Below are 27,979 nucleotides of genomic sequence, written 5' to 3' on the forward strand. Positions count from 1 at the left end.
GATAGCTGCTGCTGTTGAAATGTATATCATCTATGGAGTTTAAGGAGATAGCAGTCATTTGTGCCTGGGCCTCAGAGAAGAGATAGCATTCAGACCAGGTCTGTAGGGATGAGCAGGAGTTCATTTTGACATCATGATGAACAGATAGCAAGAACAAAGATAAGGAAGTGGAAACTTTAAGTGCATATTCTGAAAACTGACCTTTTTTAAATTTGAACTGAGGCATAGAGTACATGGAGAGTTAGCAGGAATTGAGAAGTTGGTCCAGATCGCAGAGGGCATTGAATGCTCAAATGAGGGATTTGAACATCCATCACAAGGTGTTGGAGAACCATTGAAGGCTTTGGGCAGGGAGAAGTGGCACAATCAGAGCTCATTAGAAACATTACCATCAGGTCTTGCCCCTGATAAAAGAATATCATGTATCAGGTGACAGGTGGGGGAAGTTTGAGGAGTGGGGCCACATAAGCAGACACCTGTTCTGCCTGTGGGCAGGGCTGCAGCCACAGATACAGGGAAAGCTGATCCTCACAATCAAAGCTGTTGTTTCTAGGAGCCAGCTGGCCTTCTTTCTTCTCTCCCTGCTCCAGGAGGTGGGAATCAGAGGTACCTGCAAGGGTTTGCTCCTAGAAGGCCCTGGCAGCACCAGAGACTGTTCTCAGCTGCCATTCTCCTGGTCTCTTTGGAATGAATCTCCCCCAGGGATCTATGTGCTCTGGGGAGTTTATGCTCACTCAGAGAGTAGGGTGTTACAACAGATTGGGGAAAATCTGCAGCTTGATCTTTTGAAATGATAGGTCTCTGTGTGTGTCTCCTCTGCTAGACTAATAGTCCTACATGTCAAGGATGGCTGTTTTCATCTCTGTACCAACCAGTGTTTCACATAAGGCCATAGCAATTATATCAGAGCTGTTTATTGAGCAGTTCCTATGTGCCAGGCATAGTGCCTAGAAATCTTATATGTATTAGCTTGTTTAATGCTCCAAGAACTCTGTTAGAAAGCTTCGAAGCTATGTTATTCAAGTGATATAACTCAGAAAGTTAAGTGACTTGCCCCAAGCTTACACAACTAGGAAGTGGTCAGGATTTAAATTCATATCTTTCTAGCCCCAAAGCCCCTTGCTCTTAACCGTTTTCTCTTTTCCATTCCAGAATAGATGCTCAGTGTCAGTTAAAGTAACATAAACAAGAACTTCCTTGGAACAAAGGCCTGTCTCAAAATAAAGTTTCCTGATGCTCTAACTTGCAACTATCAGTGAGAGAAACCCACAGGATAAGAGGCAATGAGAACAGGAAGGATGTTCCTAGTGTGTGGAGCTAGAATAGAAATAGGAGAAGGATGGAAACTATAGAAGAGACAGGTTTGAACACAGTTGAAGGAAGAACTTACCAATAGTCAGTGATGGCCAGTGATGGGGCAGAGCACCTCATGAAATAGTGAGCTTCCTATGTAATGTATAAGGTGGGTGGCCAGCTGTCTGAGATCTCAGCCAGAACTTTTCAGGCCACTTCCAGCACCAAGTTTCTGTGAAGCAGGTTTCAAGGATAGTGCTTGCTGCTGGTATCACCAATGGCACCTGTCACCTTTATTTCCACTTACCATGAACCACAGTGGTAGAGATTAGCAGTTTTGTGAATAGAATGCCTAGCTCATGGAGACATCCAGTCAATGATAGAGATCCTTATTATGATTTGAAGGGACCTAACAAGTAATGCTCTTGTTTTCCATATCCTGTAAAACCACTGTAAATCAGGTGAGAGATAACACAAAAGAGAAAAGCATATTGAATCCTAAGGTCACCTTTAATACAGATTATGTCTTGGATGGATTTCCTGGACACAGTGGACTTCCTAACACATAACCCCACACTTTGACAGACTGACATACCATGTTACAGGGACTTTGGACCCCACAGGCCTCCTGCTCTCATCGAACAGATCCTGGAACAGAAAGTGTGCTTCCAGCTGGTATCTGGCTGCCAGAAGGGAAGAAGTACACAGTGGCTGAGGCTTCTGTGCCTATTGCCAGTATTGAAACTTGTTCAGAATGGTCACTGTACTTCCCCTGGAGAAGAGAGGTGAGGGGGTACCAAGAATCCTAGACTGCTACCCCAGGGGGCTCCCTCCACATGGAAGCTAACACTGGAAGTGGGAGATGAGTAACCCCTTGCCAGGAACAGCCCTCTGAACTGCACTCTTCATTTATCTGTTCCCTTCCTCACTGGACCTCGGAGTGCTTGAAGCACCAGGCACCCAGCACAGCTCGGCAGACAGGAAGTGTTCAGAAATGAGAGGAACGAATGAACGCACATCTTCTAATGCCGGTATTTATTAAAGGAGCACCTTTCGAAAGCAGAGAAGGATGCCTTTTCTTACCTTACCAGACTCCCAGCACCCTAAACCAAGCCTTTATCATGTTTTCCGAGTCCTCTCCCTTTTCTGTACCACGGCAGGTTAGACAAGGGGCAAGGTATTGCCAGAGGATTCAGGAAACGTTTTACCCAAGGCCATGCTGTTCCCCCATCCCTGCCCAGGCCAACCCCCATGGCTGTGAACAGGTGAAGGAACCTCCGAGGAGAGTGCTGTGTGGGAGGGGCAGCTCCCAGCCGGGGTCCTGCTGCCCCATCTGTGATGAATGATAATGCTGCTGCACCACCTTGATGAGAATCACTGACAGCAGACTTGTGAAGTCACATTGGAAATTGGGAAGTACTTTACTTTGTGATATGGAAAGTACAGTGGAATCTGTAGAAATGTGCTAGAGGAAATTCATGGCAGTGAAGTGGTAACAGATCACCCAGACCCCACCAGGCTGACAGGAGGAATGTGGTGCCTCTATAGGTGCTCACTGGTGGTATCCCAGATGTTTGCTTGTGTGGTAAAATTGAAAGGTGTGTCCCAGTGGGTGCTAGAGTCCCACACTGCCCACAAAAGCCTGTAGTACTCACTGCGTAGTAATAATATAATAACATTTACTAAATATCTACTAAATTCTAGGAATGTGCTACCCCTGTTAAATCTATTATCTCACTTCTTTATAATAACCCATCAAAGGAAAATTGTCCCCCTTTATACCAGTAGAGAAACTGAGATTTATCAAGATCAAATTACTTGCCCAAGTAATAGCTAGTGAGTGTGGGAGCCAGCTCACAGTCAGGGCTGTAAACTCCACACTGTACTGTTACTCTTGCAGTGGGTCAGGGTTACTGTAAGCCTGCAGGGATGGGGAGTTTGGAGGCACTGCAAATCTTTTATCAAGGTCATTTGTAAAGTCACCTGCCTCTGGGCCATCCTAACCCAGAGCTAGAGGAGTGGCCTCTGTATTCCCAGCTCTTTCTGAGCTCCAGAGCAAGATCAGTGCCAGCCTAGAAATGCCAGTCTTGTCTTCAAACGTTCTGGATGAATGGAGTGAGCAGGATCCTGAGGGACTGAGGCATGGGATTCTCTAGGGCACTGCCTTTAGCATTGGAAGCCCTGGGCTCTAGGCCACTAGTTTAGTGGGGTTAACACACCAGCAATGGCTGGCTGTCTGCAGGGGCTAGAAGTGGATAATTTTTGAGAAATGTTTCAGCCTAACAAAGGACCTGACCCCTATAGTCACTCAGTTAGGATTTCATAAATGTATGAGGACACTTGAAAAGTACAAATACCAGGAATCAGCATTTGGATATTAAATTTCTACAGATTTCCTGGATGGAAAACTAAGATAACAAGAGACTTAAGTTTTTCAAATAGAGGAGAAAAAGTAAGCAAGAGTTAGGTTTGGTGAATTATCAAGGTGCTGCTGTTCACCTTTGGCCCTTGTTACTGCTCTGTGGCAGGAATTCTGCCTGGGTAAGATTCTGCCTCCATCAGAATCATCCTTTGAGGAAATGGTTTTGGTTCTGTCATTTACTTTCCAATGTCCACCCCTTTTCCCCAGCAGGTATATCCTAAGCCTGCTCCCCTCTCTACCCCAGCTCTGGCTGCCCAGACCATTGGGTATCAAGGTCATTATTATCCATTGTGCATTTATTGAGTGTCAAACAGGCATTGCACTAAGCCATTGACCTTCATCGTCTTATTTGTCCTCACACCAGAGGAGGTCTATCATTAGGCCGCCATGCCCTGACCCCACCACACACCCATCTCAGCTCTGTCTTCTTTCTGGCCCTTATAACCCTTAACTAAACCCTCCCCTTCACTGTGTTCTAGTCCCAGCTATACAACCCTAGAATAGCACACATCTTACAGCATTGTGAAAATTGGTCCATATTGTGTACCATTCTTCCATTCAACTCATGTTTATTGGGTACCTTCTGTATGTTGTATATTGTCCCCATTGGACTTGGAAGTCCTTTAGGGCAAGAGACCACTCCGTGTTCTTTCTTGTTGTGCATCCCCAGCACACAGCACTGTGTCTGGTTCATAGTAGGTCCTCGGGAAGTGTTTGCCAAGAGAAAGCCTCTACGTGGCGTCTACTTCTAGAACAGTCTTCTTTCAGTCCTTCCAACCTCAGACACTGGGAAATGGGAAACCTTCCCCTTAGCTCTTAGCTTAGTAGGGAAACACAGCTATGCTTCTGGACGCTTAACTCTTGGTGATCCCCCTAAGTAGAGGAATCCAAGCTGCAGTTAACTCCAGAGTCATTAATTCCTACATCATTCATTTTGTTCTGTGGATATATTCATTTATTCTTTCACTAGATGCTTAGCATTCTGCAGGTGTAAGGCTCTGTGCTGGGAGCTAGAGCCACTAAGGTGAATAAGATACACCACCCCTACACACACACACACACACACACACACACAACCATGACCTCAAGGAGATCAGCAGTCTAGACAGAGGGATGGTAAATCAAGGTCAGAATGGGTTAAGTATCATGGGTATGGTTCACTGAAGAACACTGCTAGGGGGCTTTTTAGGAGGAGGTAAGATCAGGGAAAGCTGTCTAGAGAAGATGGCATTGGATCTGGGCCTTAAAGAAAAATAGGATCAGGGCCTGAAAAAGTAGGTGGGAAATTTTTCCTTGTAAGACATAGAAGTAGGAGGGTATGTTTTGGGGGAGCACAAATGTCATACAGGTTATTAATTTGTCAATAATTGGCAGGGGTTAGACAGGGGTAACTCTCATTACCATGAACATATCACTACTTGTTTTTCTTTCCTTATCCCTACCACTCCCTCCTCATGTCTAAAACATAGTTCTGCTAGATTATAATCTGAAGGACTTTGTTCTGTAAAGAATGGGGGTAGGAGAGCCTTGTGTGGAGTGATGCTCTGTCCAGTCACATGAGATTCTTGGTCCTTCAGCTCCCACTCCCCAGGGATTCCATGTAAAGGTCCCTTTGCCTGTCAGCCCTGTGCTGGAGAAGAGCCTACAGAGGCCACCCCCTCAGTTTCTAGAAGAGGTAGATACTGCAGACAGTCTGCCTTGCTCCATCAGCAGGAGGAGACCAACGAGGCAGATTAGTCACTCACATCATTTTATCTGTTGAGTCAACATCTATTTTTAGGTGTGGAACCCATAAAGGGACTCGGCATCTCTGTCATGGAAAGGGAGAGAGTGCCAAGGGTGAGGGGGTCTGCTCATCCTTCATTCCTCTTTGCTAGGTACACTGCCAGACCCTTTCTCAGAAGCAAGTTCTCCTCCACTGCTGGAGCTTTAGTTCTTGATGCCAAGGGTCCAGTTTAACACGTACAATTTCTTTTGTACGCATGCTTTTGTGTGTGTACCACACACACACGCACACATCCATGCACATGCACACTCACTCACCCCCAGAGTCTTAGCAGATCTTGTAAATTGGATATATGGATTAAATAAGACTCCCAAATGAAAAATGCTAAGGCATATAGGTCCCTTCCTGTCCAACATTGTCAGATGTGCTCTGAAATGACTGTTTTCATCATCTATTCTGAGCCATAACCGCCCCAGAAATAGCTTTAGCAGGAAAGTGCTTTTGTTAGACTAGCTGTAAATTATATTTCAAATGTCTGATGTTGTTTTCTTAAAAAATAAATAAATAAGTAAATGAAAGTCTAAAATTAATGACTGCTGGGGTTTGCTTTGCTTATGTGTACTGCTACAGATTTGGCTTCTTGCAGATGGAATTTCAGATCTGTTTACACTTCTGTGTTAGCTTTTTGGGGGAAAAAAAGCAGTTGAGAGATCTGGGAGGACAAATTTACAAAGTCGAACTTATTATAACCATCCGTGAGGCTCGCTTCCTTCTTCCACTGCCCTCTCCCTCCCTCCTTTCCCCTCTGCTCTCCTTTCCTTGATTATAGTTTTGTCTGCTCTTCCTCCACGTTAGAAGGTACCCGGTTCTTGCAGATGTTATGACAAGGTCATGTATCCAGTATCACAAGCAGATGTTCATGAAGCCCCATTTCATTGCACTTTGTCATTCAGCGAGAGCAGACCTTGTGGGAGCAGATTGGAACAACACAGAGGATGGGACATAAAAAATCTTGCAGAGAACCTGATCGCTTTAATGTGTTGAAGACGAAGGGCTTGGGGGTGGGGAGGGTGGCAAGGAGAGAAATCTGCAGAGCAGAATTTCACGGAGGTTTTTTTTTTTTTTTTTGGTTTATTCAAAGATTATTATGTGTTAGATACAGTAAATCATCTATACACCCACATCCAGGAGGTAAATCTTCAGAGCTCCATGCGTGGGTCGTTCTGCATTTAACAGCTGCCATACAGTAGCTATTTTGTTCTGCACTTAGAGACCCTTATCTGTGCATTTGTTTTAAGTTATCATCACTTCTCCTTTTGTTCCTCTGTTGCCGTTCTCGGGATTCGTATTACGATTACAAGAGTAGCTAAGAATCTGAACTACTGAGATATTTAAACGGCACCATGAGTTCGAATGATAGACAAGGGGCTGTCATCTCAGTTGTTGACTCAGTCTCTACTCAGAGGGTGTTGCCTGTAATGGATTTAGCTCCTCTTGCCTTTTCCTAGGTCTCATATGCCCGTCCGAGCTCTGCCTCAATCAGGGATGCTAACCTCTACGTTAGCGGCCTTCCCAAAACCATGACCCAGAAGGAACTGGAGCAGCTTTTCTCGCAATATGGCCGTATCATCACCTCTCGAATCCTGGTTGATCAAGTCACAGGTTAAGTGTTTCTTTGTCATTTCTTTCCTTGTGTCTCAATGCCACAGCCAGTGCCCTGTGACCCATAGGAGCAGAGAGATAATGGTTACTTAGGGTAAAGGGTATGGATCATGCGCAGACAGATTTTTGACATAAGAGAAAGATTTCTTATCAATCAAATGCCCACATTTAAAACGGGCCATCTTAGGAGGTAGATCTCCCATCATGGGAACTGTTCCAGCAGCAGCTAAACTACTTGGCAGGGCTATAAAGAGGATTCGGGCATCAGGTTGTGAGTGGGACTGAATGACCTTCAAAGTCTCTTTCAACCCTTAACCAAGTAACATTACTTTTGTATGTGAAAAGAACCTGTGTTAGAGCTCCAGCTCCAATGATATCATTATAGAGCTAGAGGGAACCGCATGCTGCCTCATTTCACACGTGAAAAAAGAGAGGTCTTAAGTGGGGGATCTGACTTCTGCCCAGCTAGTTAGTGGCAGTGCAGGGACATGAACCCAAGACCTGGTACTGTGGTACTTTGTCCATAATAAAGAAAGGCATCCACCACCTCTCAGTAAGAAATGTAAGGTAACCTGGGTTGCATTTTTATTGACAAAATGTTTTCACCTACTCTCCATTTGATCCCATTTTAAAACACCCCCTGAGAGCAGTTCAGTGTGTGTTTCTCATTCGACTCCTGCAATAGACCCTTACTGAAGCCAGCTCTGCCCCAGACACTGTACAGAGGGACACTGGGGGCCTGAGATGAAGGAGGCACAGTTCTGTCCTTGCAGGACTCCATTATGATGAGCACTTGCTGGGGGCTGTCCAGTGTACCACGGGGGCTCAGGAGAAGGTGTGCTGTGCCTGGGCGGGGGGAGGTTGCTGTGAAGGCTACATCAAGGAGGTGATATTTGAGCAGGGTTTTGGAGGATGGATTGAGGTTATCTGGCACAAAGAGGGACAGAAAATTCTAGGTGGACATGATGTGTCCAGTAGAATAGGTGGATAGGACATGTCATAAGGCATGGAGTCAAGGAAGAACACAGCCTGTTCAAGGAATATGTGGTGGTTCAGTATGGCTGGCATGAGACTCAACAGGGGATTTGGGACCACATCATCAGGAGCACTAAATGCCATGCTAAGAAAGTCTAACTTCATCTGTATGCAACATAGAGCCATGGGAGGATTTTTTGTGGGTTTTGTTTGTTATTCTGTATGTGGAGTGGGAGGCAGTGAGGAACAGGTACCACGCACAAAGTAAAGAATTGAAAAGTTACAAAAAATGTGTAAAAGATGCTTTGAAGGGGTGTAATGTGGTCAGAGTTTGCTTGTCAAATAGATTACATGGTTGCTAGGTGCAGAGGGCACATTGCAGGACTAGAAACTGGACAGTGGGTGATGGGTTAGAGCAACTAGAAGGAGACGAGAACTGAGCAATCTGGTGTAGAGGCTGGAATGGACAGATGTGAGAGGTGTCTGTGTTCTGTGGGTGGGCAGCACCTGCCCAGAGCCATGATGGAAGAAATGCAGGCAGATGCATTTTGATGGGTGAGAGAGATTCTGGGATAGTCAGCCCTGGCCCCACAAGTGGGGCTACTCCCCACTGGAGGTCCATGGGGCCCAGCCCATCTCTTCTCAGAGATATTTACCAATGTGCTTTGTTCACTCTTTATGAAGGCTCTTTCTCTTTCCCTAGGAGTGTCCAGAGGGGTGGGATTCATTCGGTTTGATAAGAGAATCGAGGCAGAAGAAGCCATCAAAGGGCTGAATGGCCAGAAGCCCAGCGGTGCTACAGAACCGATTACTGTGAAGTTTGCCAACAACCCCAGCCAGAAGTCCAGCCAGGCCCTGCTCTCCCAGCTCTACCAGTCTCCCAATCGGCGCTACCCTGGCCCGCTTCACCACCAGGCCCAGAGATTCAGGTAGGCACACCCATGGGGGAAAGAACGCTGCTCCACATGTACAGAGCTGGGTGGGGGCCAGGGAAACCCACATCCCAGAAAGATGGGACAAGCATAAGAACCTCTGTCCCCAGGAATCACTGTGTGAAGCTCCCTACTGAACCTCAGTTTCCACTACTGTTAAATGGGATGGTCCAACCAGATGCTCTACCAAGCCCCCTTTCAACTTACGACTGTGGCTGTGGTTAAACTTCAGATTCTTGGATTAAAACAAAATGTCTACATTTCATCAAACAAGAAGGTGTTCTGTTTCAACAAGTTAAATCACAAATAAGTGACCACATTCAGTAGCTTAGACTTAAGGCAGAGGGAGTGGCTTTTAACAAAGTCAAAGAAAAGTGTAGGCCAGGAGACAGATGATGGGTTGTTTGGCCTGTCCCCCTCTTTCTTCTACAGGTAACTCTGTTGGGTTGGGGAAGGGACAGGTACTCTCTTTTGTGTTAACTTCACTCTGACTGTTAAGTCAGTAGATTCTGGGACAAGAAGGAAGATTTTGTCTAAGACTTATTAGTGTTTCCTTCAGGTACCAAACCCTCCCGGTGCAATGGGGGCACTTCCCTTCTCCTGGGACATTTCTGAAAGGCAGGTTTCACTCCATGAAGGCAGTCTTACCTTGACTGCCTTTATTGTGCAAGAGTTAAGAATATTCTTGACCTACTCGTAATAATTCTAAATAATGATTTTATTCCACCCATGCCCCAACTTCCTTTTAATGAAAGGGTTTTTCTCCTTTTCACACATCACATGGGAAGATAGTAGGCCCTTCCATCTGGCCATGATGAGGAAATCAGCCTTAGCAGTGTCCTCCCATGCCCTGGGAATTTGAAATGGTTAATGATTTCATGAGGAGTCCAAGTCATCTAATTTTTATTTTGTGTGAGAGCACATGCAGTATTTATGTAAAAAGCCTTTCCAGCAGGCTTCTAATGGTGGAAACTATGGTTACTACTGCCCCATGGTGTGAATAGCTTGTCCCCAAGTAAAATACTGACCATGACGGAGATTACAACATAATGGCAGTTTGCTGGGAGGAGCTTTCAGGTTGCAAACAGTCAGCTCATTGTAAAAAATCTTAACCCCAAACTCCTCCTTCCCCCTCAAAAAAATGTGTGTGGTAAGAAGATTTAGTTAATGTAGCTAGATTAAGAGAAAAGATCTATCCTGATAATGCCTTGTGCATGCACGTGTATTCCTTTTATTCACAAGTTTAATTGCAGTAAAAGGTGAATTGTAATAAAAGGTGAACAACTTAAGAAGCTGCCCCCTTTTAACGGTCTCACACACAATATAAAATGACATCCACACAAATGTTCTGAGAGGAGGGGTGAGTGGGATTAATTCAGACCTTGAAAGAAAGGGAGCTTCATTAGACACTTGCTTTAAACTCCAGCATTGACCTGAACGTGGATTACTCATAGTTGGAGGCAGAAAAGGGGGAAACGACCAGTGGATAGACTTCTAAGCATTGGGGAAAGTTGTCGAGCTTTTCTTCTTTGAAAATGGAGCATTCTTATTAATAGTTCCATTGAGCGATCTTGCCATCTGTGAGGCATTAACCCAGAGACCCTCCTTCTCTTTGCAGGCTGGACAATTTGCTTAATATGGCCTATGGCGTAAAGAGGTAATTAAAACTCCACAGATTGCCAGATGTCCGTGTTGGCACAGACTGGGGCTAGAAATTTTTTTTTTTTTAATTCACTAACTTTACTTTTTTTTTTTTAATTCTTCCTTTTTCCTCCACCAGCATGTCAAATTCTTAATTTTAATTTCAGACTTCAGTTGGTTTTGTTTCTTTTAGGGCACACAAAGCGTGTTTGTGTGTTTCACTTTTTCTTTTATTTGCAGGTGGGCTTCTCCTATGGTTCAGGTGCCACAGCTACCAAGCCCTTGATAATCTGGTTCTCTAGATGGCTCCCCCAAGGGAGAAGGCTCCTAGTCTTTGCCAGCTGACTTTGCAAACTTGCAGAGCAACTGTTTTGCATTAGCAATGCCAAGATTCAGTTAAGAGGGCAGATTCCAGCATTTCAAAATTAGAACACTTTGCTAATCACGGTTGACAATCTTATGATTGTCAGTGGAAAAATTAGATTTTGGACTACCAGCCCTTGGCCAAAGCATGAATAAACTTGTGGAGGACCTGCTGACTCCCACCCCCAGTTCAGTGTGCATTTCAGGGTACAGCCTGAGAATGAAGTGTATCTGTGTGCACCTCAACCAGGAGTTTCTTTTGTTACAGGTTTTAACAGTTATTATAAATCCTCCCTTGGTTTTATACATGAATATATGTTTTACACTTGCAGTTTCTTTCATTTAAAGCCTTTCTGTGGGGTTGGGGGTTCAAATAGAATCGAGGTTTGTGGGGGCTCTCTGAATGCAGTCACAAGAGTGATCCAGACCTAGTCTGAAAGCTGAATCTCAGGAAGTTGAGTGCGTTATGTCACTGTGTCCATGAGATTCCCATATGTGCTTTTGATAAGCTCCACTGAGCTGCTAGGGACATAGCATCTTCATCATCCTGCTCAGTAGAGCTGCACACTTTAATTCCCCTTCCCACAGTCAGGGAAAGCAATGTGGTCTTTAGTAGTCCCAGTCACATCCCCCATATGAGGCAGCTCTTTCACCACTTGGCCATGCGTGGTAAGTACCCTGACTCTGGAAACTGCACACAGTAAAGGGAATAACTTGACTGCAGACTTCACTTCGAGAGTACCAGCCTCTTGAATCTCAGTCCTGGCACCAGTGAGGATAACTGAATTACTTCCACGTGTCTAGCACACTGCTTGCCTGTTCCCACTCTCACTTTTGCATTTTTCCCACTCTGCCCTTTGCTCCCCTCTGACTTGAGTGAGGCGGCACCAGTTACAGAAAGAGGAATGCTCATGCACGGACGAGGACAGGGAAGGCACACAGTTGCAGCGTGCATGCCGCCACCCCCTCTGCTTCCCCACTCAGAGCACACGTCACTAGTGGATAAGAGCACTCTCCTTTCCTATTAAGCCCAGGTTTGGATCCAGGCTCCTCCCTACCAAAGTGCTCCAGGTAGCCATTCCCAACTAGAATTGAGACTCTCCTTGAAACCTCTTTGCTGGCTCCTGACTTTGGCCTTAAAATAATTACTTATAGCTGTTCTCTACCTTTAAACTGAGAGGAGTCAATTCACTCAGTTGGAGGAGAGAAGGTTGAGAAGACAGTCTTCAGAAATAATGCAAATAATAGTTAGACATGCATTTGCCCTTCTAAGAATTCTTACCGTGATGATTTTTGGTTTTGTCTCGTTACTTTTTTTTTTTAATGTCTATTTATTTATTTTGAGAGAGAGAGAGCAGGGGAGGGGAAGAGAGAGAGAGAGACAGAGAATCCCAAGCAGGCTGCACGCTGCCAGCACAGCACCTATGTAGGGCTCAAATTCACAAACCATGAGATCATGACCTGAACCAAATCAAGAGTCAGAGTCTTAACTGACTGAGCCACCCAGGTGCCCCTTGTTATTTGTTTTTTAGCAAGAGGGAAGATTGACTTAGTGAATAATGCCAAAATTAATACCTATTGAGTTATGTTTAGCATATCTACAGCAGCCACTTGATTACCTAAATTCTAGTTACATGCAGAACTATTCTTCCATAGGACTTTCCAATCTCCAAGAACATTTGCTTATTTTTAAAACATCCTAAGTAACACTTTACCCCATTCTTGTCCCCAGTTTTTGCTTCCTTTCCTCCTCCTATCCTCCTTTTCAGAAAACAAAAACAAAACCAAAAAAACCCAACCACATGAAAACGAAGACACTAGTCAGTGGATATGGACAAAATCCCTGTATATGTTTAGTATAAAACAAAAAGTTAACAAATATTTTTCTGCTGTAGGCACTGGTAACATAATCTGATGCATCCATTATGAATCACACGGTATATATTTTATCAGACGGTGAATAAAATCTGAAGGGTTGTTTTTCTTTTCATGATAGTAGCATGAAAACTGAGATTTCAAAGGTTAATACAAAAGAAGTTATAATAGGCAAGTAACAGTTTCCTGCTTTTCTAATTCAAGTTATATAAATGCACAAACCACTTGAAATCTTACTCCTGTGATGCTTAGAAATTAATTCCAGATAATACAGCATCAAGGAGTAATCTGTCGTTAATATTATTGGTTGGGCTTTTTTTTTTTGAACTCTTTTAAATAAATGCTAAATGAAACATGAGCCACCCATGTGGTTAATAACAAGGCATGTCTGTTCATTGTCACACATCTCTGTCCACAAAATATCAAGAGATCTTTGACAACCATAAGTCAGGGGACTGCAAAGATGGTAGACTTGAAAACTCCTCGGGCCATCCCCTAATCTGCCTTAAAAATTAAAAAAAAAATTTCCCAAGCTTTGATATCCACCAGTGTTATTCACTTATGCAGTCAATAAGTATTTATTATTTTCTATGTGTCACTATGTCTGTGATAGTCCCACATGTGCCTCAGTGAATAAATAAGTAGAGCAACAGAATGAATGAAATAGAGCCCCTCCCCCAAGAGCTGTCTATTGTGGAGAGGGAGGATAAGGGTCAGAGTGGGATACCCTATGACCATATACTGTGGTAGAAGTACGGTAGAGCCTTGCTCTAGGAGTTTCTTATGGTTATTAGGAATTGACCTAGCTTTTCTCTTGGCATTTATGTCCCTTAGCCAGTTGAGCCATTCCATTCAGAAGAAATGCCACAGACATTAGTTGTTGCATTTTGGTTTTTAAACCTTGAAGACTCTCCTGCAAACACTCACTCAGCCCTCTGCCCCATGTCTGTGTCTGTGCATCTGTGTGTTATCCGTGGTCAGACTGATGTCTGGACCAGTCCCCCCTTCTGCCTGTCCCCCCAGGTTCTCCCCAATCACCATTGACGGAATGACAAGCCTTGTGGGAATGAACATCCCTGGTCACACAGGAACAGGCTGGTGCATCTTTGTCTACAACCTGTCCCCTGATTCCGACGAGAGTGTCCTCTGGCAGCTCTTCGGCCCCTTTGGCGCAGTGAACAACGTTAAGGTCATCCGCGACTTCAACACCAATAAGTGCAAGGGATTCGGCTTTGTCACCATGACCAACTATGATGAGGCAGCCATGGCCATTGCCAGCCTCAACGGGTACCGCCTAGGAGACCGAGTGTTGCAAGTTTCCTTTAAAACCAACAAAGCCCACAAGTCCTGAATTTCCCATCCTTACTTATTAAAATATATATATAAATATATACGAACAACACACACACACACATACACACACACACACACACACACACAAAAGAGAGAGAAACAAACTTTTCGAGGCTTATATTCAACCATGGACTTTATAAGCCAGTGTTGCCTAAGTATTAAAACATTGGATTATCCTGAGGTGTACCAGGAAAGGATTTTATAATGCTTAGAAAAAAAAAGAAAAAAAAACAAAAAAATACCTTTGATGCATTGAATGTTCTTTCATAGCTGTCGTTGTTGAATATAATATACATAGATAGCGATGTGCAGGGATTTTAACCCAGCCAGCTAACTTTACTACCTTCCTTGAAGGTGGGTCTTTTTAAGATGACCATTCGCTCATTTGAAGAAGAAAAACAAAAAACAAAAAAAAAATAAAAATAAAACAATTTTTACAAAGTAATGGGATTCAAAGAAAGAAAAAAAAGATTTTTTTTTGTCAAAAAGTTGATCCAATCAGATTGGTAAAAAACCCCCCACACAAATTAAAGAGGAATAATAAAAATTGCAAAAATGAAAAAAAAACTTTTGCAAATTTTTTTATTTTTCCTTTTTTCTTTTATATCATGTGAACTAAAAACAGTCTTCTGTTAGGGGATGGGGGCAAGGGGGATACCTGATGACATTAACAATTTAATAACATTAACATTGTTGCCAAAGAGGTGGTCTCTTTGCTGAAAATGGGTTTCAAGAAAAATCTATTTTTATAAAATATAAAGAATTTTTACAAGAGAATCTGGATTTGAGAAAAAAATATTTTGACTGGCTAATTTAGGGGAAATTGACAACTTTGTCGCGTTCATACTGCACTGGTAACTTTTTAGAGATCAAGATGTGTGTTTTAAACTGGATTCGTAGACTGTTTTTTGAAGGATGGGCTATAAACAGATGATCTTCATATCTTTTCATAGCATGTAATAATAATAAAAAAACAATTATTAATTACTAGGGGAAAGGAGTGTTCGTTCTACCCAGGGTACCACAGTTCCCCACAGTCAAAACCCAAAAGCAAGGAGATGAGTTGAAAGACAGTTTTTCTTTAAGTCATCAGTATGGGATGTCAGCAGAACAAAAATTAAAAAGATTAATTTTCCTTTTGATCTAAAACTTCCTTAGTTTGAGCAGTAGGTGCTACGAAATTATTTACATATCTTAGTATCATAGTTAAATGTAATGTGTTTAGGAGAGGAAAACAAAAGATACATTTGCTTTAAATTCATTAAGGAATTTTCAAATTCACTTTGTAGCCCATGCTGGTAGAATTGGGCTGTGTTGGTACATTTGAAACACTGTTTATGTTGCTTGAAACACTTATTTATTTAATCGCCGATGTGATGATGCCTATGGCCGAGATCAAATATAGCTAGATTGGCTAGACTACTTATTTGTTTACTTAAACTATGGGAAGAAGCATATTATTGTGTCATTCTGTTGTGTGTGTATGTGTATATACAATATAAATATATATATATAAAGTTATTTTTTCTTTGGGTTAATTTATTATAAGTTGTAACACTTGGCTAGTTTTGTTTGTATATGTCTTAAAATGTTTTCTTATGATATTTAAGTGACAGTTAAAGAGGTATCAAGGTAACTTGTGTAGAACTATTGTTTGATATATTGTCATGTTTGTTGTGAATATTTTTTCTTACTGCACAGTAGAAAAATAAAAACAACTGGGTCTTTATTTTAATGTAATTCAGATTGGGGAAAAAAAAACAGAGCTAAGGGAACAAAATGACTGAGGGAGCATTCTCCCACGTCCAGTGCACTGATCATTTTAGTATGTTTGTGCTTTGTACGGTTATATATTTAAAACAAAAACAAAACAAAAAAATACAAGGGTTCATGCTCTTCCCTGGGTAATAGAAACAGTTACTCGCTATGCATAATCTAGTTGATAGTTAAATTTGCTATTGCTTTTCTTGTCTTGTTATATAAAATCTTTTCAATACAAGTTTAGTCTTAATGGTAATAAAACGTTATGGTTATTTATAACTTGTGCTTATTTTGTGCGTTTTTTCCCATGCTGAACCCACTAAGTGCATGTAGACAGAACTGTTGTTTTCACACTGAAGAGGCAAACTGTAGTAGTAGTCGTAGTGGTAGACAGATAACGAAAACCAAGGCTGCATCATAGACTCCTCCTTTAAATTTTTTTTCTGTTTTTTTTTCCTCTTTTCGGTTTTGAAAAAAAAAAAAAAAACACCAGATTTCAGTTCAGAGAACACTCGTTCAACATTCAGGGAAAACTTTTTACATCACCTGCTATGAATGAACGCAGTTTGCTGGCAAAGTTTTGATGCATTTGCTAAGCATTAGTGGGAAAGGCGTGCCAAAATCTCTTCTCTATAATGTGTTCACTCTTGGGGGAAAAAAAAAGGAAAAAAAATCTTAGGACCAGGCAGTTGTATACTTTAGTTATAATGAATGACTTCATGTTAATCTTGCTAGTTTAGATGATTTCTGAGGGAAAGTATTGTAAATGTTTTTTTTTTCATAATCTTGTTGTGTTTGAATTATTTGTACTTTATCTGTCCAGACAATAAATGAAAGTGTGTAGAATGGATTTGAGCTTCCCAGATTTTTAAATGTGTTCATTCAAACTTTTTTTGTAGCATCTTCAAATTTCCCCAGTAATTTTATCATTAAACAAACGCAAAAAAAAAAAAAAAAAAAAGGTAGAGTAAAATTGTGTTTTGCAACTTAGCCCAGTCTCTCAAAGTCAATTCGGTATTCAAAAGTCATTGCCCTAGTTCCATACCAGTAAAAGTGTGGGCTCCTGCCGGCAGTATCCACATCATCTGGGAGCTTGTTAAAATGCAGAATCTCGGGCTGAATGCAAATCTATATTTAACCAGATCCCCAGGTGAATCACTGGTACTTTAAAGTGACGAACACTGCACTGATTGATAAGAAGCTGGTACATTTGGCATTATGTTTGGCATTGTGATACATTTAGTGTTGGTTATTCATTTATAAGCATATTTGTGACTTGTTCAGAAGAAAGGAAGTCACTGCTTGCAGAGCATCTCCTGTCAGGCTGTGTGCTGTCCTCTACATTCTCTCACTTTGTCCTCCAGCAATCTGGGAGAGGTGGATAGCACTGTCCTCATTTCACTGATGGTAAGACTGAGGCTCAATGAGATTAAGTAACTTGAAACAGCTGGCAAGTCTCCAGCTGGGGCTTGACTCCAAGTCTGAGTCGACTGCACAGCACCTCAGCGTTGAGACTGCAGAGCTGGAGCAGTCTTTAGGAAACAGACCATTTACATTGGAAGTGGTAGCAAAACAAGAAAGGTTACCTTGTTATGTTAGCATTCATTTTTGCTTAGAAGTAGCAAACATTTGACTTTCTTACTTCCAATAGAAACCTAAACAAGGACTTAACTTATACAGTGTATAAAAACATGGATTTTAAGCTCAACCTCAAGGGGGGGACGAAATGTCTAAGGTATCATGAAGTCATATTAAAATGTTCCCTTAAATTTACAGATGAGCTTTTTAGTGATTTCCCGATACAACCACTCATTGATGATCTACTGTCTTTCGTTTTCATTTTCTCACTAATTGAAAATTCATAATACCTCATAAAACATCACCATCCATAAACTGACACTAGCAGAAGAAATGCCTCTAAGTGAGCCAGATGAAGAAATAGTCAGATTCTCTTCCATTTCTCATTACCCTTCCCCTTTTTTATTATTATATTAAATTACCACAGTAGTTGGGATAATTAAATTCAGGGCAAAGAATGGGATTTAATTAACCAAGCTAAATATTAAAACGAAGTCAGCCTGAACTTTACATAGATGAACTTGAGGGTTCTTATTTCAGTTTTATTTAAAGACAAGTCCCTAAGTTTCTTTTCTGAAGAAAAATGCACAAATAGCTGCCCCCAGGGAAAATGGCTTCACAAACATGTGTATAGGGTCTAAAAATGTTACTGCTAAACCTAAGATAGTTATTACCAATCATCACCATCTCTGATCCTTAAAAGTGTCATTTTAGTGTACTTTAAATGAATGGATACATTCTTTTGGAATATTGGAAGTTGGTGGAATCTTACCAGTTCATGTAGTTCACTCCCCAGCCTGCAACAGACCTATCTTGACAGTTTCACAAAGAGCTGTACGTGTTTAAATAGGTCTTTAAAATATCCATGGAAGGCCATTCTATATACACTCTCTTGGTAGCACTTCCCAACATCAGCATAACATGTCTGCCTAACAACTAATAAAAAATTCATTTTGCTGTGAGTGTAAGCCTGTACCTTAAATCTCCAGACAAACGTTATATAGTTTCTTGTAGGTGTTTGTGGGAAAGTTTTAGCAAATCACAAGAAAGCAGAGGCTATTACATTTTTTTTTAGGTCCTAGGTACGTTATGTTTTACTTGGATGAAAAATTGCATGTCAGGGAAGGCTGAAGGCATTTACTTAGTGTTATTTTTCTCAGACTGATAGGAAGAGTGCAAAAAACATGTGCTTGTGTCTGTAACCATCCTACATCATCACCACCAGCATCAAAACTACTTACATCTGACCAAAAGGATCAAAGAGTGACCAAATGTTAGTTACAGTCAGAACAGTTTATCAACTTGGGTCCTGTTTAAATTTCTTTCATCGAGATCAGTCATTATTTGTTCACTTATAAATGAAACATTTAAATCCCAAAGAACAACACTTAAAAGTACATTTGAAACTCACAAAGTCTCATAGGGCTCCTGTGCAGTCAGTATTTGTGTCTGACTACCTTAACCTTGTCAAAATTTGGCACTTAATCACCTTTCACCATAGGCAATTCAGGAAACTCAGTTCCAATTGTTTTGCCCTTACTTTCTGTAAGTACTATGCATTTGTTCTTCAACAGACATATACATGCAAATACACAGAGGCAAGCATTTGTACAACTGAATAGGAAATGGGGTGTTTTACTTTCACTTGCAAATTCAAAAATCATACCTGACAAGGCAGCATTAATGGAAAGAGTGTGTCTTCTAAATGGAAGAGTCATTAAAATCTTAATTTGAGGTCATCCTGCCAGGATCCATTCCACAGCCTTAACACATGCTCATGGAGCACAGCTGTATAATATCCCTACACCCTTCACTGCCTTTGTTCTACCTGGAAAAGAGAATAATAAAAGGAAATTACATTTTATTTCCATGAGCTACAATCAAGTTTTAATATTGTCCAAAAATGACTCGTAGCATTCCTTTATCTTATTAGCTTTTTGGCATATTAAGTAATAAGATAATTTCTCATGGTACAGTATTTATGTAAGAATCATATTTCTCTCTGTGCAGATCACTTACAGAAGTGTCTGTTAACAGGAGAGAATGATGCGTAATCGGCACTTAAGATTAAAATAGACCTGAGAACATAAAAGTGTTCCTTCAATTAAAGGAATAGCATTTCTTCAGTCTCCTCTTTTTTTTTCTTTTTTTTTTTTTTTTTTTGTTTCTGCAGCAGAATGAAAACTGGCTTAAAATCACCCAACCCCAGGTTAATTACAGGAAGGTTTCCCTATGCAAGTCCAGCTTAATCTACTAGTGGTTCAAATGCAAAGTAGACTCACATGCCACTCCAGGATACCATGTAATTATTTTAAACAGTTTCCACCAAAGTCCTTGAGGTTTAAGAGATTATTTCTAGAAAGAGCACAAGCGTTTATTATCTTTCCAATATGCCAGGCACTATACATTTAGCATTTGGTCCTTCTGCCAACTCAGGAGTATCATCCTCCTTTTACATAGAGCAAAAAGAGATTCGGAAGAGATTTGTTATCTCTGCCTGACCTCAAAGCCCCCAGTTATACCACCCTGGCTATGAGCCAATTCTGTCATAATCAGAGCCAAAACAATTACCAAATGGTCCTTACTTCAATTAAAGGTGGAGATGAGTCCTGTTATGTAAGGAACAAGGGAAATAACATTAATGCACTGTGCCTGGGGTAATCCCCAACTCTTTAATGGAAAAACAGATCCAATAACGTTGATTTACAAGCAAATTGACAAGGAAAAACTAAAAATGAGAGTTTTTAAATACTGATGAGCAACAGTGTTTAAAAATGAAAATTTCGTTGACAAGTCTATTTAAACCACCAAAAGTCAATGAGGTGGAAAGGGGTTGAGGATAGGACCGACCATAGGATAAAAAATGTTTACAAGCTAAGCCAGCCACACTTGGAGCTGACCCTTCAAGTCTCCCTCAGAGAGAAAGTCATCATGTGAACAATATCACCATGATGAGAGCTCCTTTTGCTATCTGTATTGCCTCCAAATCCTCAGAACATTCGTAGGAGGCACTATAATCCTTATTTTACACCTGACAAAAGAGGCTCAGAGATGTCGTGCATCTTGCCCAAGGTTTTACAGCATGTCGCAGAATTGGAATTTACACCCGTTGTCTGGCTCCAAGGCAAGGTCTTTCCACTAAACCACACTGAGGGCCTTTCAGTGTGATACCACACTTGTTGCACCCCCACCTACCTGTGATGTAAGGTAGGCTGGGGGTGGGAGAATCAACCTAAGCCTTGTCTACATGAGAACCTCTGCTCTGGACATCTGCTACAGGCCAGGCACTGAGGTAGGGCACACAGCAATAAACAAACATATTCAGCATTTTTTTTCTCCCACCTGTTTTGTACATGGCACTGTGCAATGGGTTATGACAGGAAACAAGAAAAGAAAGGAAATTTAGAGTTTTGTTATAAAGAAAAGCCATATGAAACAATTATTTAGCCATGCCAGGTAGCTTCTGTGCTGGAAGGAGAATTACAAGAAATTCTGAAAAATCTGTGGGGAGTGAAACAGTATTTTGGTACCCAGAGAGGAAAGAGAGTATGGCCTTGTAGAAGGAGGACAAGCACTATTGAAATAAAGTTCTAAGTTTGGATCCCAGGGCAAATTGTTTAATGTCTCTGAGAGTCCTGATCAGAGAAGGACAGATTAGAAATAAAATATGTCAAGTTCCTGGCACTCGATGAAGAGTACAGTTGACTATTAAACAACACTGGACCTACGGACACTGACCTCCACATAGTCAAAAATCCATATATAACTTTGACTCCCCCAAAACTTAAGTACTCATAGCCTGCTGTTGACCAGAAGCTTTACCAATAACACACAGTTGATTAACACATATTTTGTATGTTACATGTGTTATATATGCTATTCTTACAATAAAATAAGCTTGAGAAAAGAAAATATTATTCTCCTAATTTTTTAATGTTTATTTTTGAGAGAGAGTGAGACAAATATGAGTGGAGGAGGGGCAGAAAGAGGGAGACGCAGAATCCGAAGCAGGCTCCAGGCTCTGAGCTGTCAGCCCGGAGCCCAACACGAGGCTTAAACTCACAAATCATGAGATCATGACCTGAACCAAAGTCAGATGCTTAACTGACTGAGCTACCCAGGTGCCCTGAGAAAAGAAAATATTATTAAGAAAAACATAAGGAAGAGAAAATACATCTACAGTGCCGTAAAAATAAATCCATACGTAAGTGGATTCTCACAGTTCAAACTTGTGTTGTTCAAGGGTCAACAGTGGTAGGGATTAAACAGTAGCCAGAAAGATCCCCAGAGGCAAGGAGCTTGGGCCGGACCATTTGGCAGGGGAAGGGGGTTTGGTGGGTGCCTGTGGATGTAAAGAACAAGAAAAAGCCTCAAGGAGGGAGGAAATAGTAGGATGCATATGAGAACAAGCACTTGGAAATTTCACTCCGCCTTGTAGAATTTGAGCTGCTTTTGAAATACAACAATACAACAGGGACCACAGACCCTGTCGGTCCCTCCTCTGGTGCCTGGCCACTACAGTGATTCTGCCATTCCACCTCCTCCCTGGGACTCTTCAGTGATGCTCCCTTTACCAGCTGTCCAATTCTCTCTAAATAAACTGTTCAAATTCTAGAGAGAGGAACCTGAATGCCTTGGTTCATTGGCATTCACAGGCTGCTGGCACAATTAATTCCCTTTCTCATAGACCAACCTGGTCCTGAAGCCAGAGCTGAAGTCACATGCTACACAACATGGCCTGCTGGCAAAGAATGGCTTGGGGGAGTTGCCCTGAGCAGGGGCTTGGGGCAGGACAGGCAGCTTGGACAGCCTGTGCAGTACAGTGGGAAGCGGCTGGGCAAGATGGAGTGGAGACAGGCCTTCCAGGGATTGGTGAGGGGATGGCGATAGGTGCTAAGGAACATAGGTAGACAGCAGTGGGAGGATAGCAGAGGAATACTGATATCCCCAAGCCCTGCTTGTCTTTGCTGTAGGCACAAGAAAGACTCATATGTTCTGTCTCAAGATGACAAACAGATCCAATTAGACTATTTGTAAAGGGCAGCCTTCCCCCACTTGTCACACAGTCAGCCTGGTCTTTGCCTGCTTAGTTAGCTATGGAAAGCCCTTGGAAGTCAGTTCAATCTCCTCATTTGAATCCTTGGGAGAGAAAAGGGCTTTGGGTTGCCCAATCCTACCCTAGGTGACTAGCTCCTTACCCCATCCTACAAACATTAGGATTCCTCTCCTTAGAATGCCCTTTCTGAACCACTGCTCCACCCCCAACCAGGCCCCATTTCACTCAACACACACACACACACACACACACACACACACACACACACACATATCATCCACATGACTAATCCTACATGTTCAGCTCACAATTCAGTCCCTCCTGAGAACCTTTCATACCCCTCAGGCTAGGTTAGGGATTCCTGGACAATCCCATATCCCTCTCCTTTCCTGTCTCACAGCGCACTTTGACACCCCACATTTGTACCACTGTATGCATGCCTCCCTGGGGATGGAGGAATCAAATGTAGTGCCTACCTTGGAAGAGCTCAAACGCAGGCAGAACACTGAAGAACAAGAACAAAACCAGAGGTTGTTTGGGGGGCACAGAGAAAAAAAAACAGTCAAGTGTAACTTTGGTAGGGAAGGGTGAGACTGAAGTGTAATAAGAAAAGCATCCTTAGACATGTGTAGGAATCACCTTTACCTTGAAGGATGAATCAGACTTGGACAGGCAGGCATTGGGGCAAGGTCAGGAGCATCACAATGGGAACCATGGAAGTGACCCAGGACCAGGAGTCAGAATCCTCAACCCCCTGACTTACTGTGTGATATCACTGTACCTCACTGGGCCTCAGTTTCCCAGAAGTTAAGGGAAGGTGTTAGGGACTAGATGGTCTCTGATGGTCTTGCTCCTGCTTTCTCCTAGATTTTCATTTTCCCTTATGTTTTTCATTGATTCAGCAAATATTTATTAATTACTTACTGTATGGTACTGAGGATACAATGAGGGGACAAAAGAGATGTTTGTATACAGTTGGGGATGAATGCTGTTAAAGTCAAGTACAGGCTGCTCTGAAAGTAACAAGGACACCTGCCCATCGGAGGACAAGGAATGCCCTGCTACTGTGGCATTTGAGCTGAGGTCTGAAGGACGAGATGGGCATCCCTCATCCTAGGCAGAGGGGAAGAGCATGGACAAAGAGCCAGAGGTGGAGAGGGGGCTCAGTGGGAAGGAGCATAGTGACTCAGCAGTGGAGGTGGGGCTGGGGCTGGGCTGGGAGTGGTAGCAGGGAGCTGATAACCCCTGCAAGCCACAGAGAGGACTTTGACCTTTACCTTAAAAGTAGTGGGAAGGACCCACATTCCAGCCAATGGATCATCTTCTCTCAGCCTCAATTAACTCATATATAAAATAGGGATGATAAAGCACCCACTTTATATGGTACTGGAAGAATCAAATGAATTAATATGTGTTAAGTGCTTAAAACACAACCTGGAAAATAGCAATAACAATAAAAATGTTTGCTATCACCATCATCATCATTAGCAACATCATCACCATCATCTCATCATTATTCATCTGGCTAATTCTCACACATTCCTCAAAATTCAGCATGGATGCCATCTCTTCGGGAGCTCCTTCCCTGACTTCCCAGTCAGATTATGTACCACTCCCCTGGGCTCCCAAAGTCCCTGTGCTTCCGTCTCTCAGCCTGCAGAGTAATTTGCTGTTTACATCTCTGCCTTCACCACTAAACTGTAAGCTCATCAAGGGGAAAGGACGGTGACCTACTTGTCAGCACAAGATTGGGCACAAAAAGAATGTCAGTGAAGGTGCTCAATTGTGGTAGGCTGAATAACGCCCCCCAAGATGTTCACACGCTAACCCTTGAACCTTGAGAATATGTTACCTTATGTGATAAATGTGACTTTGCAAATGTGTGCAAAAGTTAAGGATCCTGAGATGGGGAGATTATCCTGAATTATCTAGGTGAGCCCAATATGATCATAAGGGCAGCAAGAAGGCAGCAGGGAGATCAATCAGTAGTAGGAGATGTGATGACAGAAGGAAAAGATTGGGCCCATGAGCCAAGGAATGCAGGTGGTTCTTACAAGCTGAAAAAGGTAAGGACCTCCAGAACTGTAAGAGAATAAACTGACGTTTTAAGGTTACTCTGTTTGTGGTAATTTATTACAGCAGCAAAAGGAAATTAATGTGCCAGCCAAACATGAAGCAGGGATTAGAGAAAGAATAATTGTGGGAGAAGCGAATGCTCAGACCAAGCACTCTCTGACCCCATCACATCAGTGAGAGCTGGGGTGATGTTTATGGTGGCCCCTCTGCCTGCTCTGTCAGAATACCCTCATCAAACTGGGCCCCCCAGAAGCAGATGCCACCGCCATTTTAACTTCATCCCTGGTCTTTCAACTTGGTAGACCGAGAAAGGGGGAAAAGAATCAGTGTGTCCAAAGAGATGAGTGCACTGTTTCTCCAGGCTCCAGAGGATAGAGGCTAGAGTATCAAGTGCAGTAATGGAAGGAACACTGGCTCAGGAGACCTGGGTTCAATTTCCAGCCCTACCACCAATTTCTTGTGTGATTTTGAACAAATATTATATTCCAGACAAGCTCTTTCTCTTCTGTTCCACGTCCCAATCAATGGTGGGAAACCCAGGAATATTTTTAAACTCTACCCCTTTCCCTCAACCATCCAATCAATTACCAAATCCTGTGAATTTTACCTCCTGAAAATTTCCCAAATTCATCCCCTTCTCCCCCTCTTCATGGCTGCTATCCTAGTTTAAGTCTCATCTGCTCATCAGAGACAACTGGACATCTTCTATGTACATGGATTCTGGCACTAACCTCACAGGAGACCTCCCTTCCTTAACATCTGTACCCCTCCTATCCCCTCAGTCAGAATGAGCTGCCTAAAATATCCACCTGACCAAATGCCTTCTCGGCCTAAATCCCCTGAGGAGAGTCCCAAACAGGTGACAGTCCAGATGTCTGAGCATGACTTCAAGGCCCTGCATTATCTAGGCTCTGACTGCTTAACTAGCCTCATCCTCTCCTCTTCCTGCCTCATGGTTTATATTAAACCATGCAAAACTGCCTATATTAATTCTCTTCTTCCTTTATAACAGAACCTAATTTTATTAAGGCAACAAAATGCCTAGCTTCAAAACATTTTTCAGTTTTTCTTACAGTTAGAGGTGGCCACATCACACAGCTATGGCCAATGAGATGTAACAAGTCCCTGGTGAGGTTTCCAGGAAAGATCTAAAAGACAGCAAACTCAGCTGACATTCTACTTTCCCTTTGTCATTGTCCTCCCCACCTCTTCTTTCTTCCCCCCTGTAATGCTGATGTGATATCTGGAGTTGCAGGTGCCATGTTGCAACTATGAAGGCAACAGCCAATAACCATGAATGACAGAATTGAAACACATGAGGCACCATGGTCCTCAGTAGCATCTCTTAGCTGCTACAGCAGCCCGGATTGTCTTCCCTGTGCTTCTCATTACATGAGAAAAAAATACATTCCTTACTGCAGGGTTTCCCAGCCAGTGAACACATTCTTATTGATGTTCTCATTCTATTTCCTTGACATTCTGAGCAGCTGGGTGATGCTCTGGGCTGTCAGAGTCCCCAGGCCATTTATTTCTGACCCCAAACAGCCTGTCCCTCTACCCTATTGGGACAAAAAAATATTATTGTATGTATGACACTATGTGAAAAAGGTTAGACAACTTTGCCTCACTGATTTAAGTTTGATTATTACCCTGTCCCACTTGGCCATTACCTATGCCTCCCAGTCTGACCACATTGAAGAGACTCACATTGGTCTTCAGACCCACCCAGATGTCCAATGCCCCTACAAATGCCTGCTATCCCCACCTCTAGGAGTTCCATCCCCACCTGCCTCCATATCTCCATTGCCTTATTACTGCCTGCATCAGTCTTCCATGCATCTAAGGACTCCCCATTCAGCAGCACTGACCTATTTCTGACCTCTGATGCTCCTTGGGGATTCAATTCCTGCCATCCCACTAACTGGAAGATCTCAGTGTCTTTTCTTACCTCCAGATCTACAGGGCTCATTTTTCTCTCTCTTGCTCATTCTCTCACTCTTGCTCATCATTAGGGAAGCACCCTCCTTTTCTCTTATCCCACTTGGCTAGGGAAGGAACAGTCCTACCATTGAGTTGCTTAGACCTCTGGTGACTTAGTAAAATCATTTTTTGGATATGCAGGGGTGGAGGTAGGTCAGAGTGGGCTAAGAAGTGCCTTTCGTCTAGTCCCTTTCATCCTCGAGCCTGTTTGCTAGTCTGGACCTCTGTGCCAGATGCTTTCCTCACTTACAGTGATGTTTTCTCTTGGGACCCTGTTGTTCTTATTGTAATCTGGCTGCTAACGCCCCTATCCCCATGACCTCAGTGCCCATCAGTTACGCTTATATATGTCTGAGCCTTAAATACGAACCATCCAAGTTCTCATTCATGAAGTCTATGTCAACCCGGGGATGTAGCTAGACACTGGAAGGGCATGGAATATATGTAGAGTCCTGAGCCTCCTGCTACAGAATAAATGATTAAATTCTCTAGGCCTCAGTGTCCCTATCTGTAAATGCAGAACCAGGTCTATGTGAATTCAGCTATACCATGCTGACACTAGAAGGAACCCCAGGGGAAGGCTCAAGGCCCAAGAATACATAGAACCAGTCTAGGAAGAAGGGGAGGGGGAGAAATGAGGGGGAGAGGAAGTTTTCATCAGGTGCTGAGCTTTCACTGCCAAAAAATTTCTCACAAACAAACCCACCCCAGCAAAGGAAGCTACTGTCGGCTGGCACACTGCAGAAAAGAAGGCGGGCACGAGGCCTCATTAATCCAGCAACTGTGGGATCAGTTGCAGATACCCCCAGCCCACCCACTTCTCACCATCTGCTGCTGCTGCCGCGGAGCCGGAGGCGTGCAGCTCTGGTGGGCGTCCAGCCGGCAGCCGGCAGAGGGCCTGGACCCTAAACTGTGGGGCAGCCTCAGCACGGGGACCCGCGCATTCCCTTGAGCCAGCTTGGGCCCCAAGGGTGTCTCCTACCCTCCGTCCCCACCCACCAAGCCACGCCACGACCCTCAATGAAGTTCTGCTTTGAAAGCAGCTGAGGGAGAAGCCTCAGTGCCCCAAACAAATACTAAGCAAATAAAAGACTAAATGACATTGATTGAGAACCCACTGTGTGCTGGGCACATACCTCATCTCCCACACTCCCCCCAAACCACACTAAGGCTCCGAAACTAGTTCATCATAAGCCTTAATGATTTCAATACGCATATGGATGATGCCTCCAATATCCTGGCTTCTCAATTCCTCAGCCTTTGCTTCCCCTTCCACCTCATTACTC

At 42.8% G+C, this 27,979-nt stretch overlaps 1 protein-coding gene and 1 long non-coding RNA gene across 8 annotated transcripts in view; one reads left to right on the plus strand and one right to left on the minus strand.

Annotated features, from left to right (window-relative positions):
- ELAVL4 (ELAV like RNA binding protein 4) overlaps positions 1–16,853 on the plus strand; it is a 148,633-nt gene extending 131,780 nt beyond the window's left edge. For 5 of the 7 annotated variants that reach the window (XM_086716932.1, XM_086716929.1, XM_086716928.1 and 2 more), the window contains exons 4-7: positions 6,950–7,103; positions 8,782–9,007; positions 10,629–10,667; positions 13,871–16,853. In XM_086716932.1, the coding sequence (XP_086573058.1) occupies positions 6,950–7,103; positions 8,782–9,007; positions 10,629–10,667; positions 13,871–14,240 (789 nt within the window). In that variant the 3' untranslated portion in view covers positions 14,241–16,853. The remainder of the gene's footprint in view (positions 1–6,949; positions 7,104–8,781; positions 9,008–10,628; positions 10,668–13,870) is intronic. The other 2 variants (XM_025912218.2, XM_086716930.1) reach the window with 2 other exon arrangements.
- Positions 6,565–27,979, minus strand: part of LOC147578004 (uncharacterized) — a 136,891-nt gene continuing 115,476 nt past the window's right edge. The window contains exons 5-6 of the long non-coding RNA XR_015254694.1: positions 19,248–19,409; positions 6,565–7,158 (exon numbers count right to left, since the gene is read on the minus strand). This is a non-coding gene — a long non-coding RNA (uncharacterized LOC147578004). The remainder of the gene's footprint in view (positions 7,159–19,247; positions 19,410–27,979) is intronic.

The sequence above is a fragment of the Puma concolor genome, chromosome C1 (assembly GCF_028749965.1).
Source record: "Puma concolor isolate L17-30 chromosome C1, mPumCon1.1.hap2, whole genome shotgun sequence".
Classification (NCBI taxonomy): domain Eukaryota; kingdom Metazoa; phylum Chordata; class Mammalia; order Carnivora; family Felidae; genus Puma; species Puma concolor.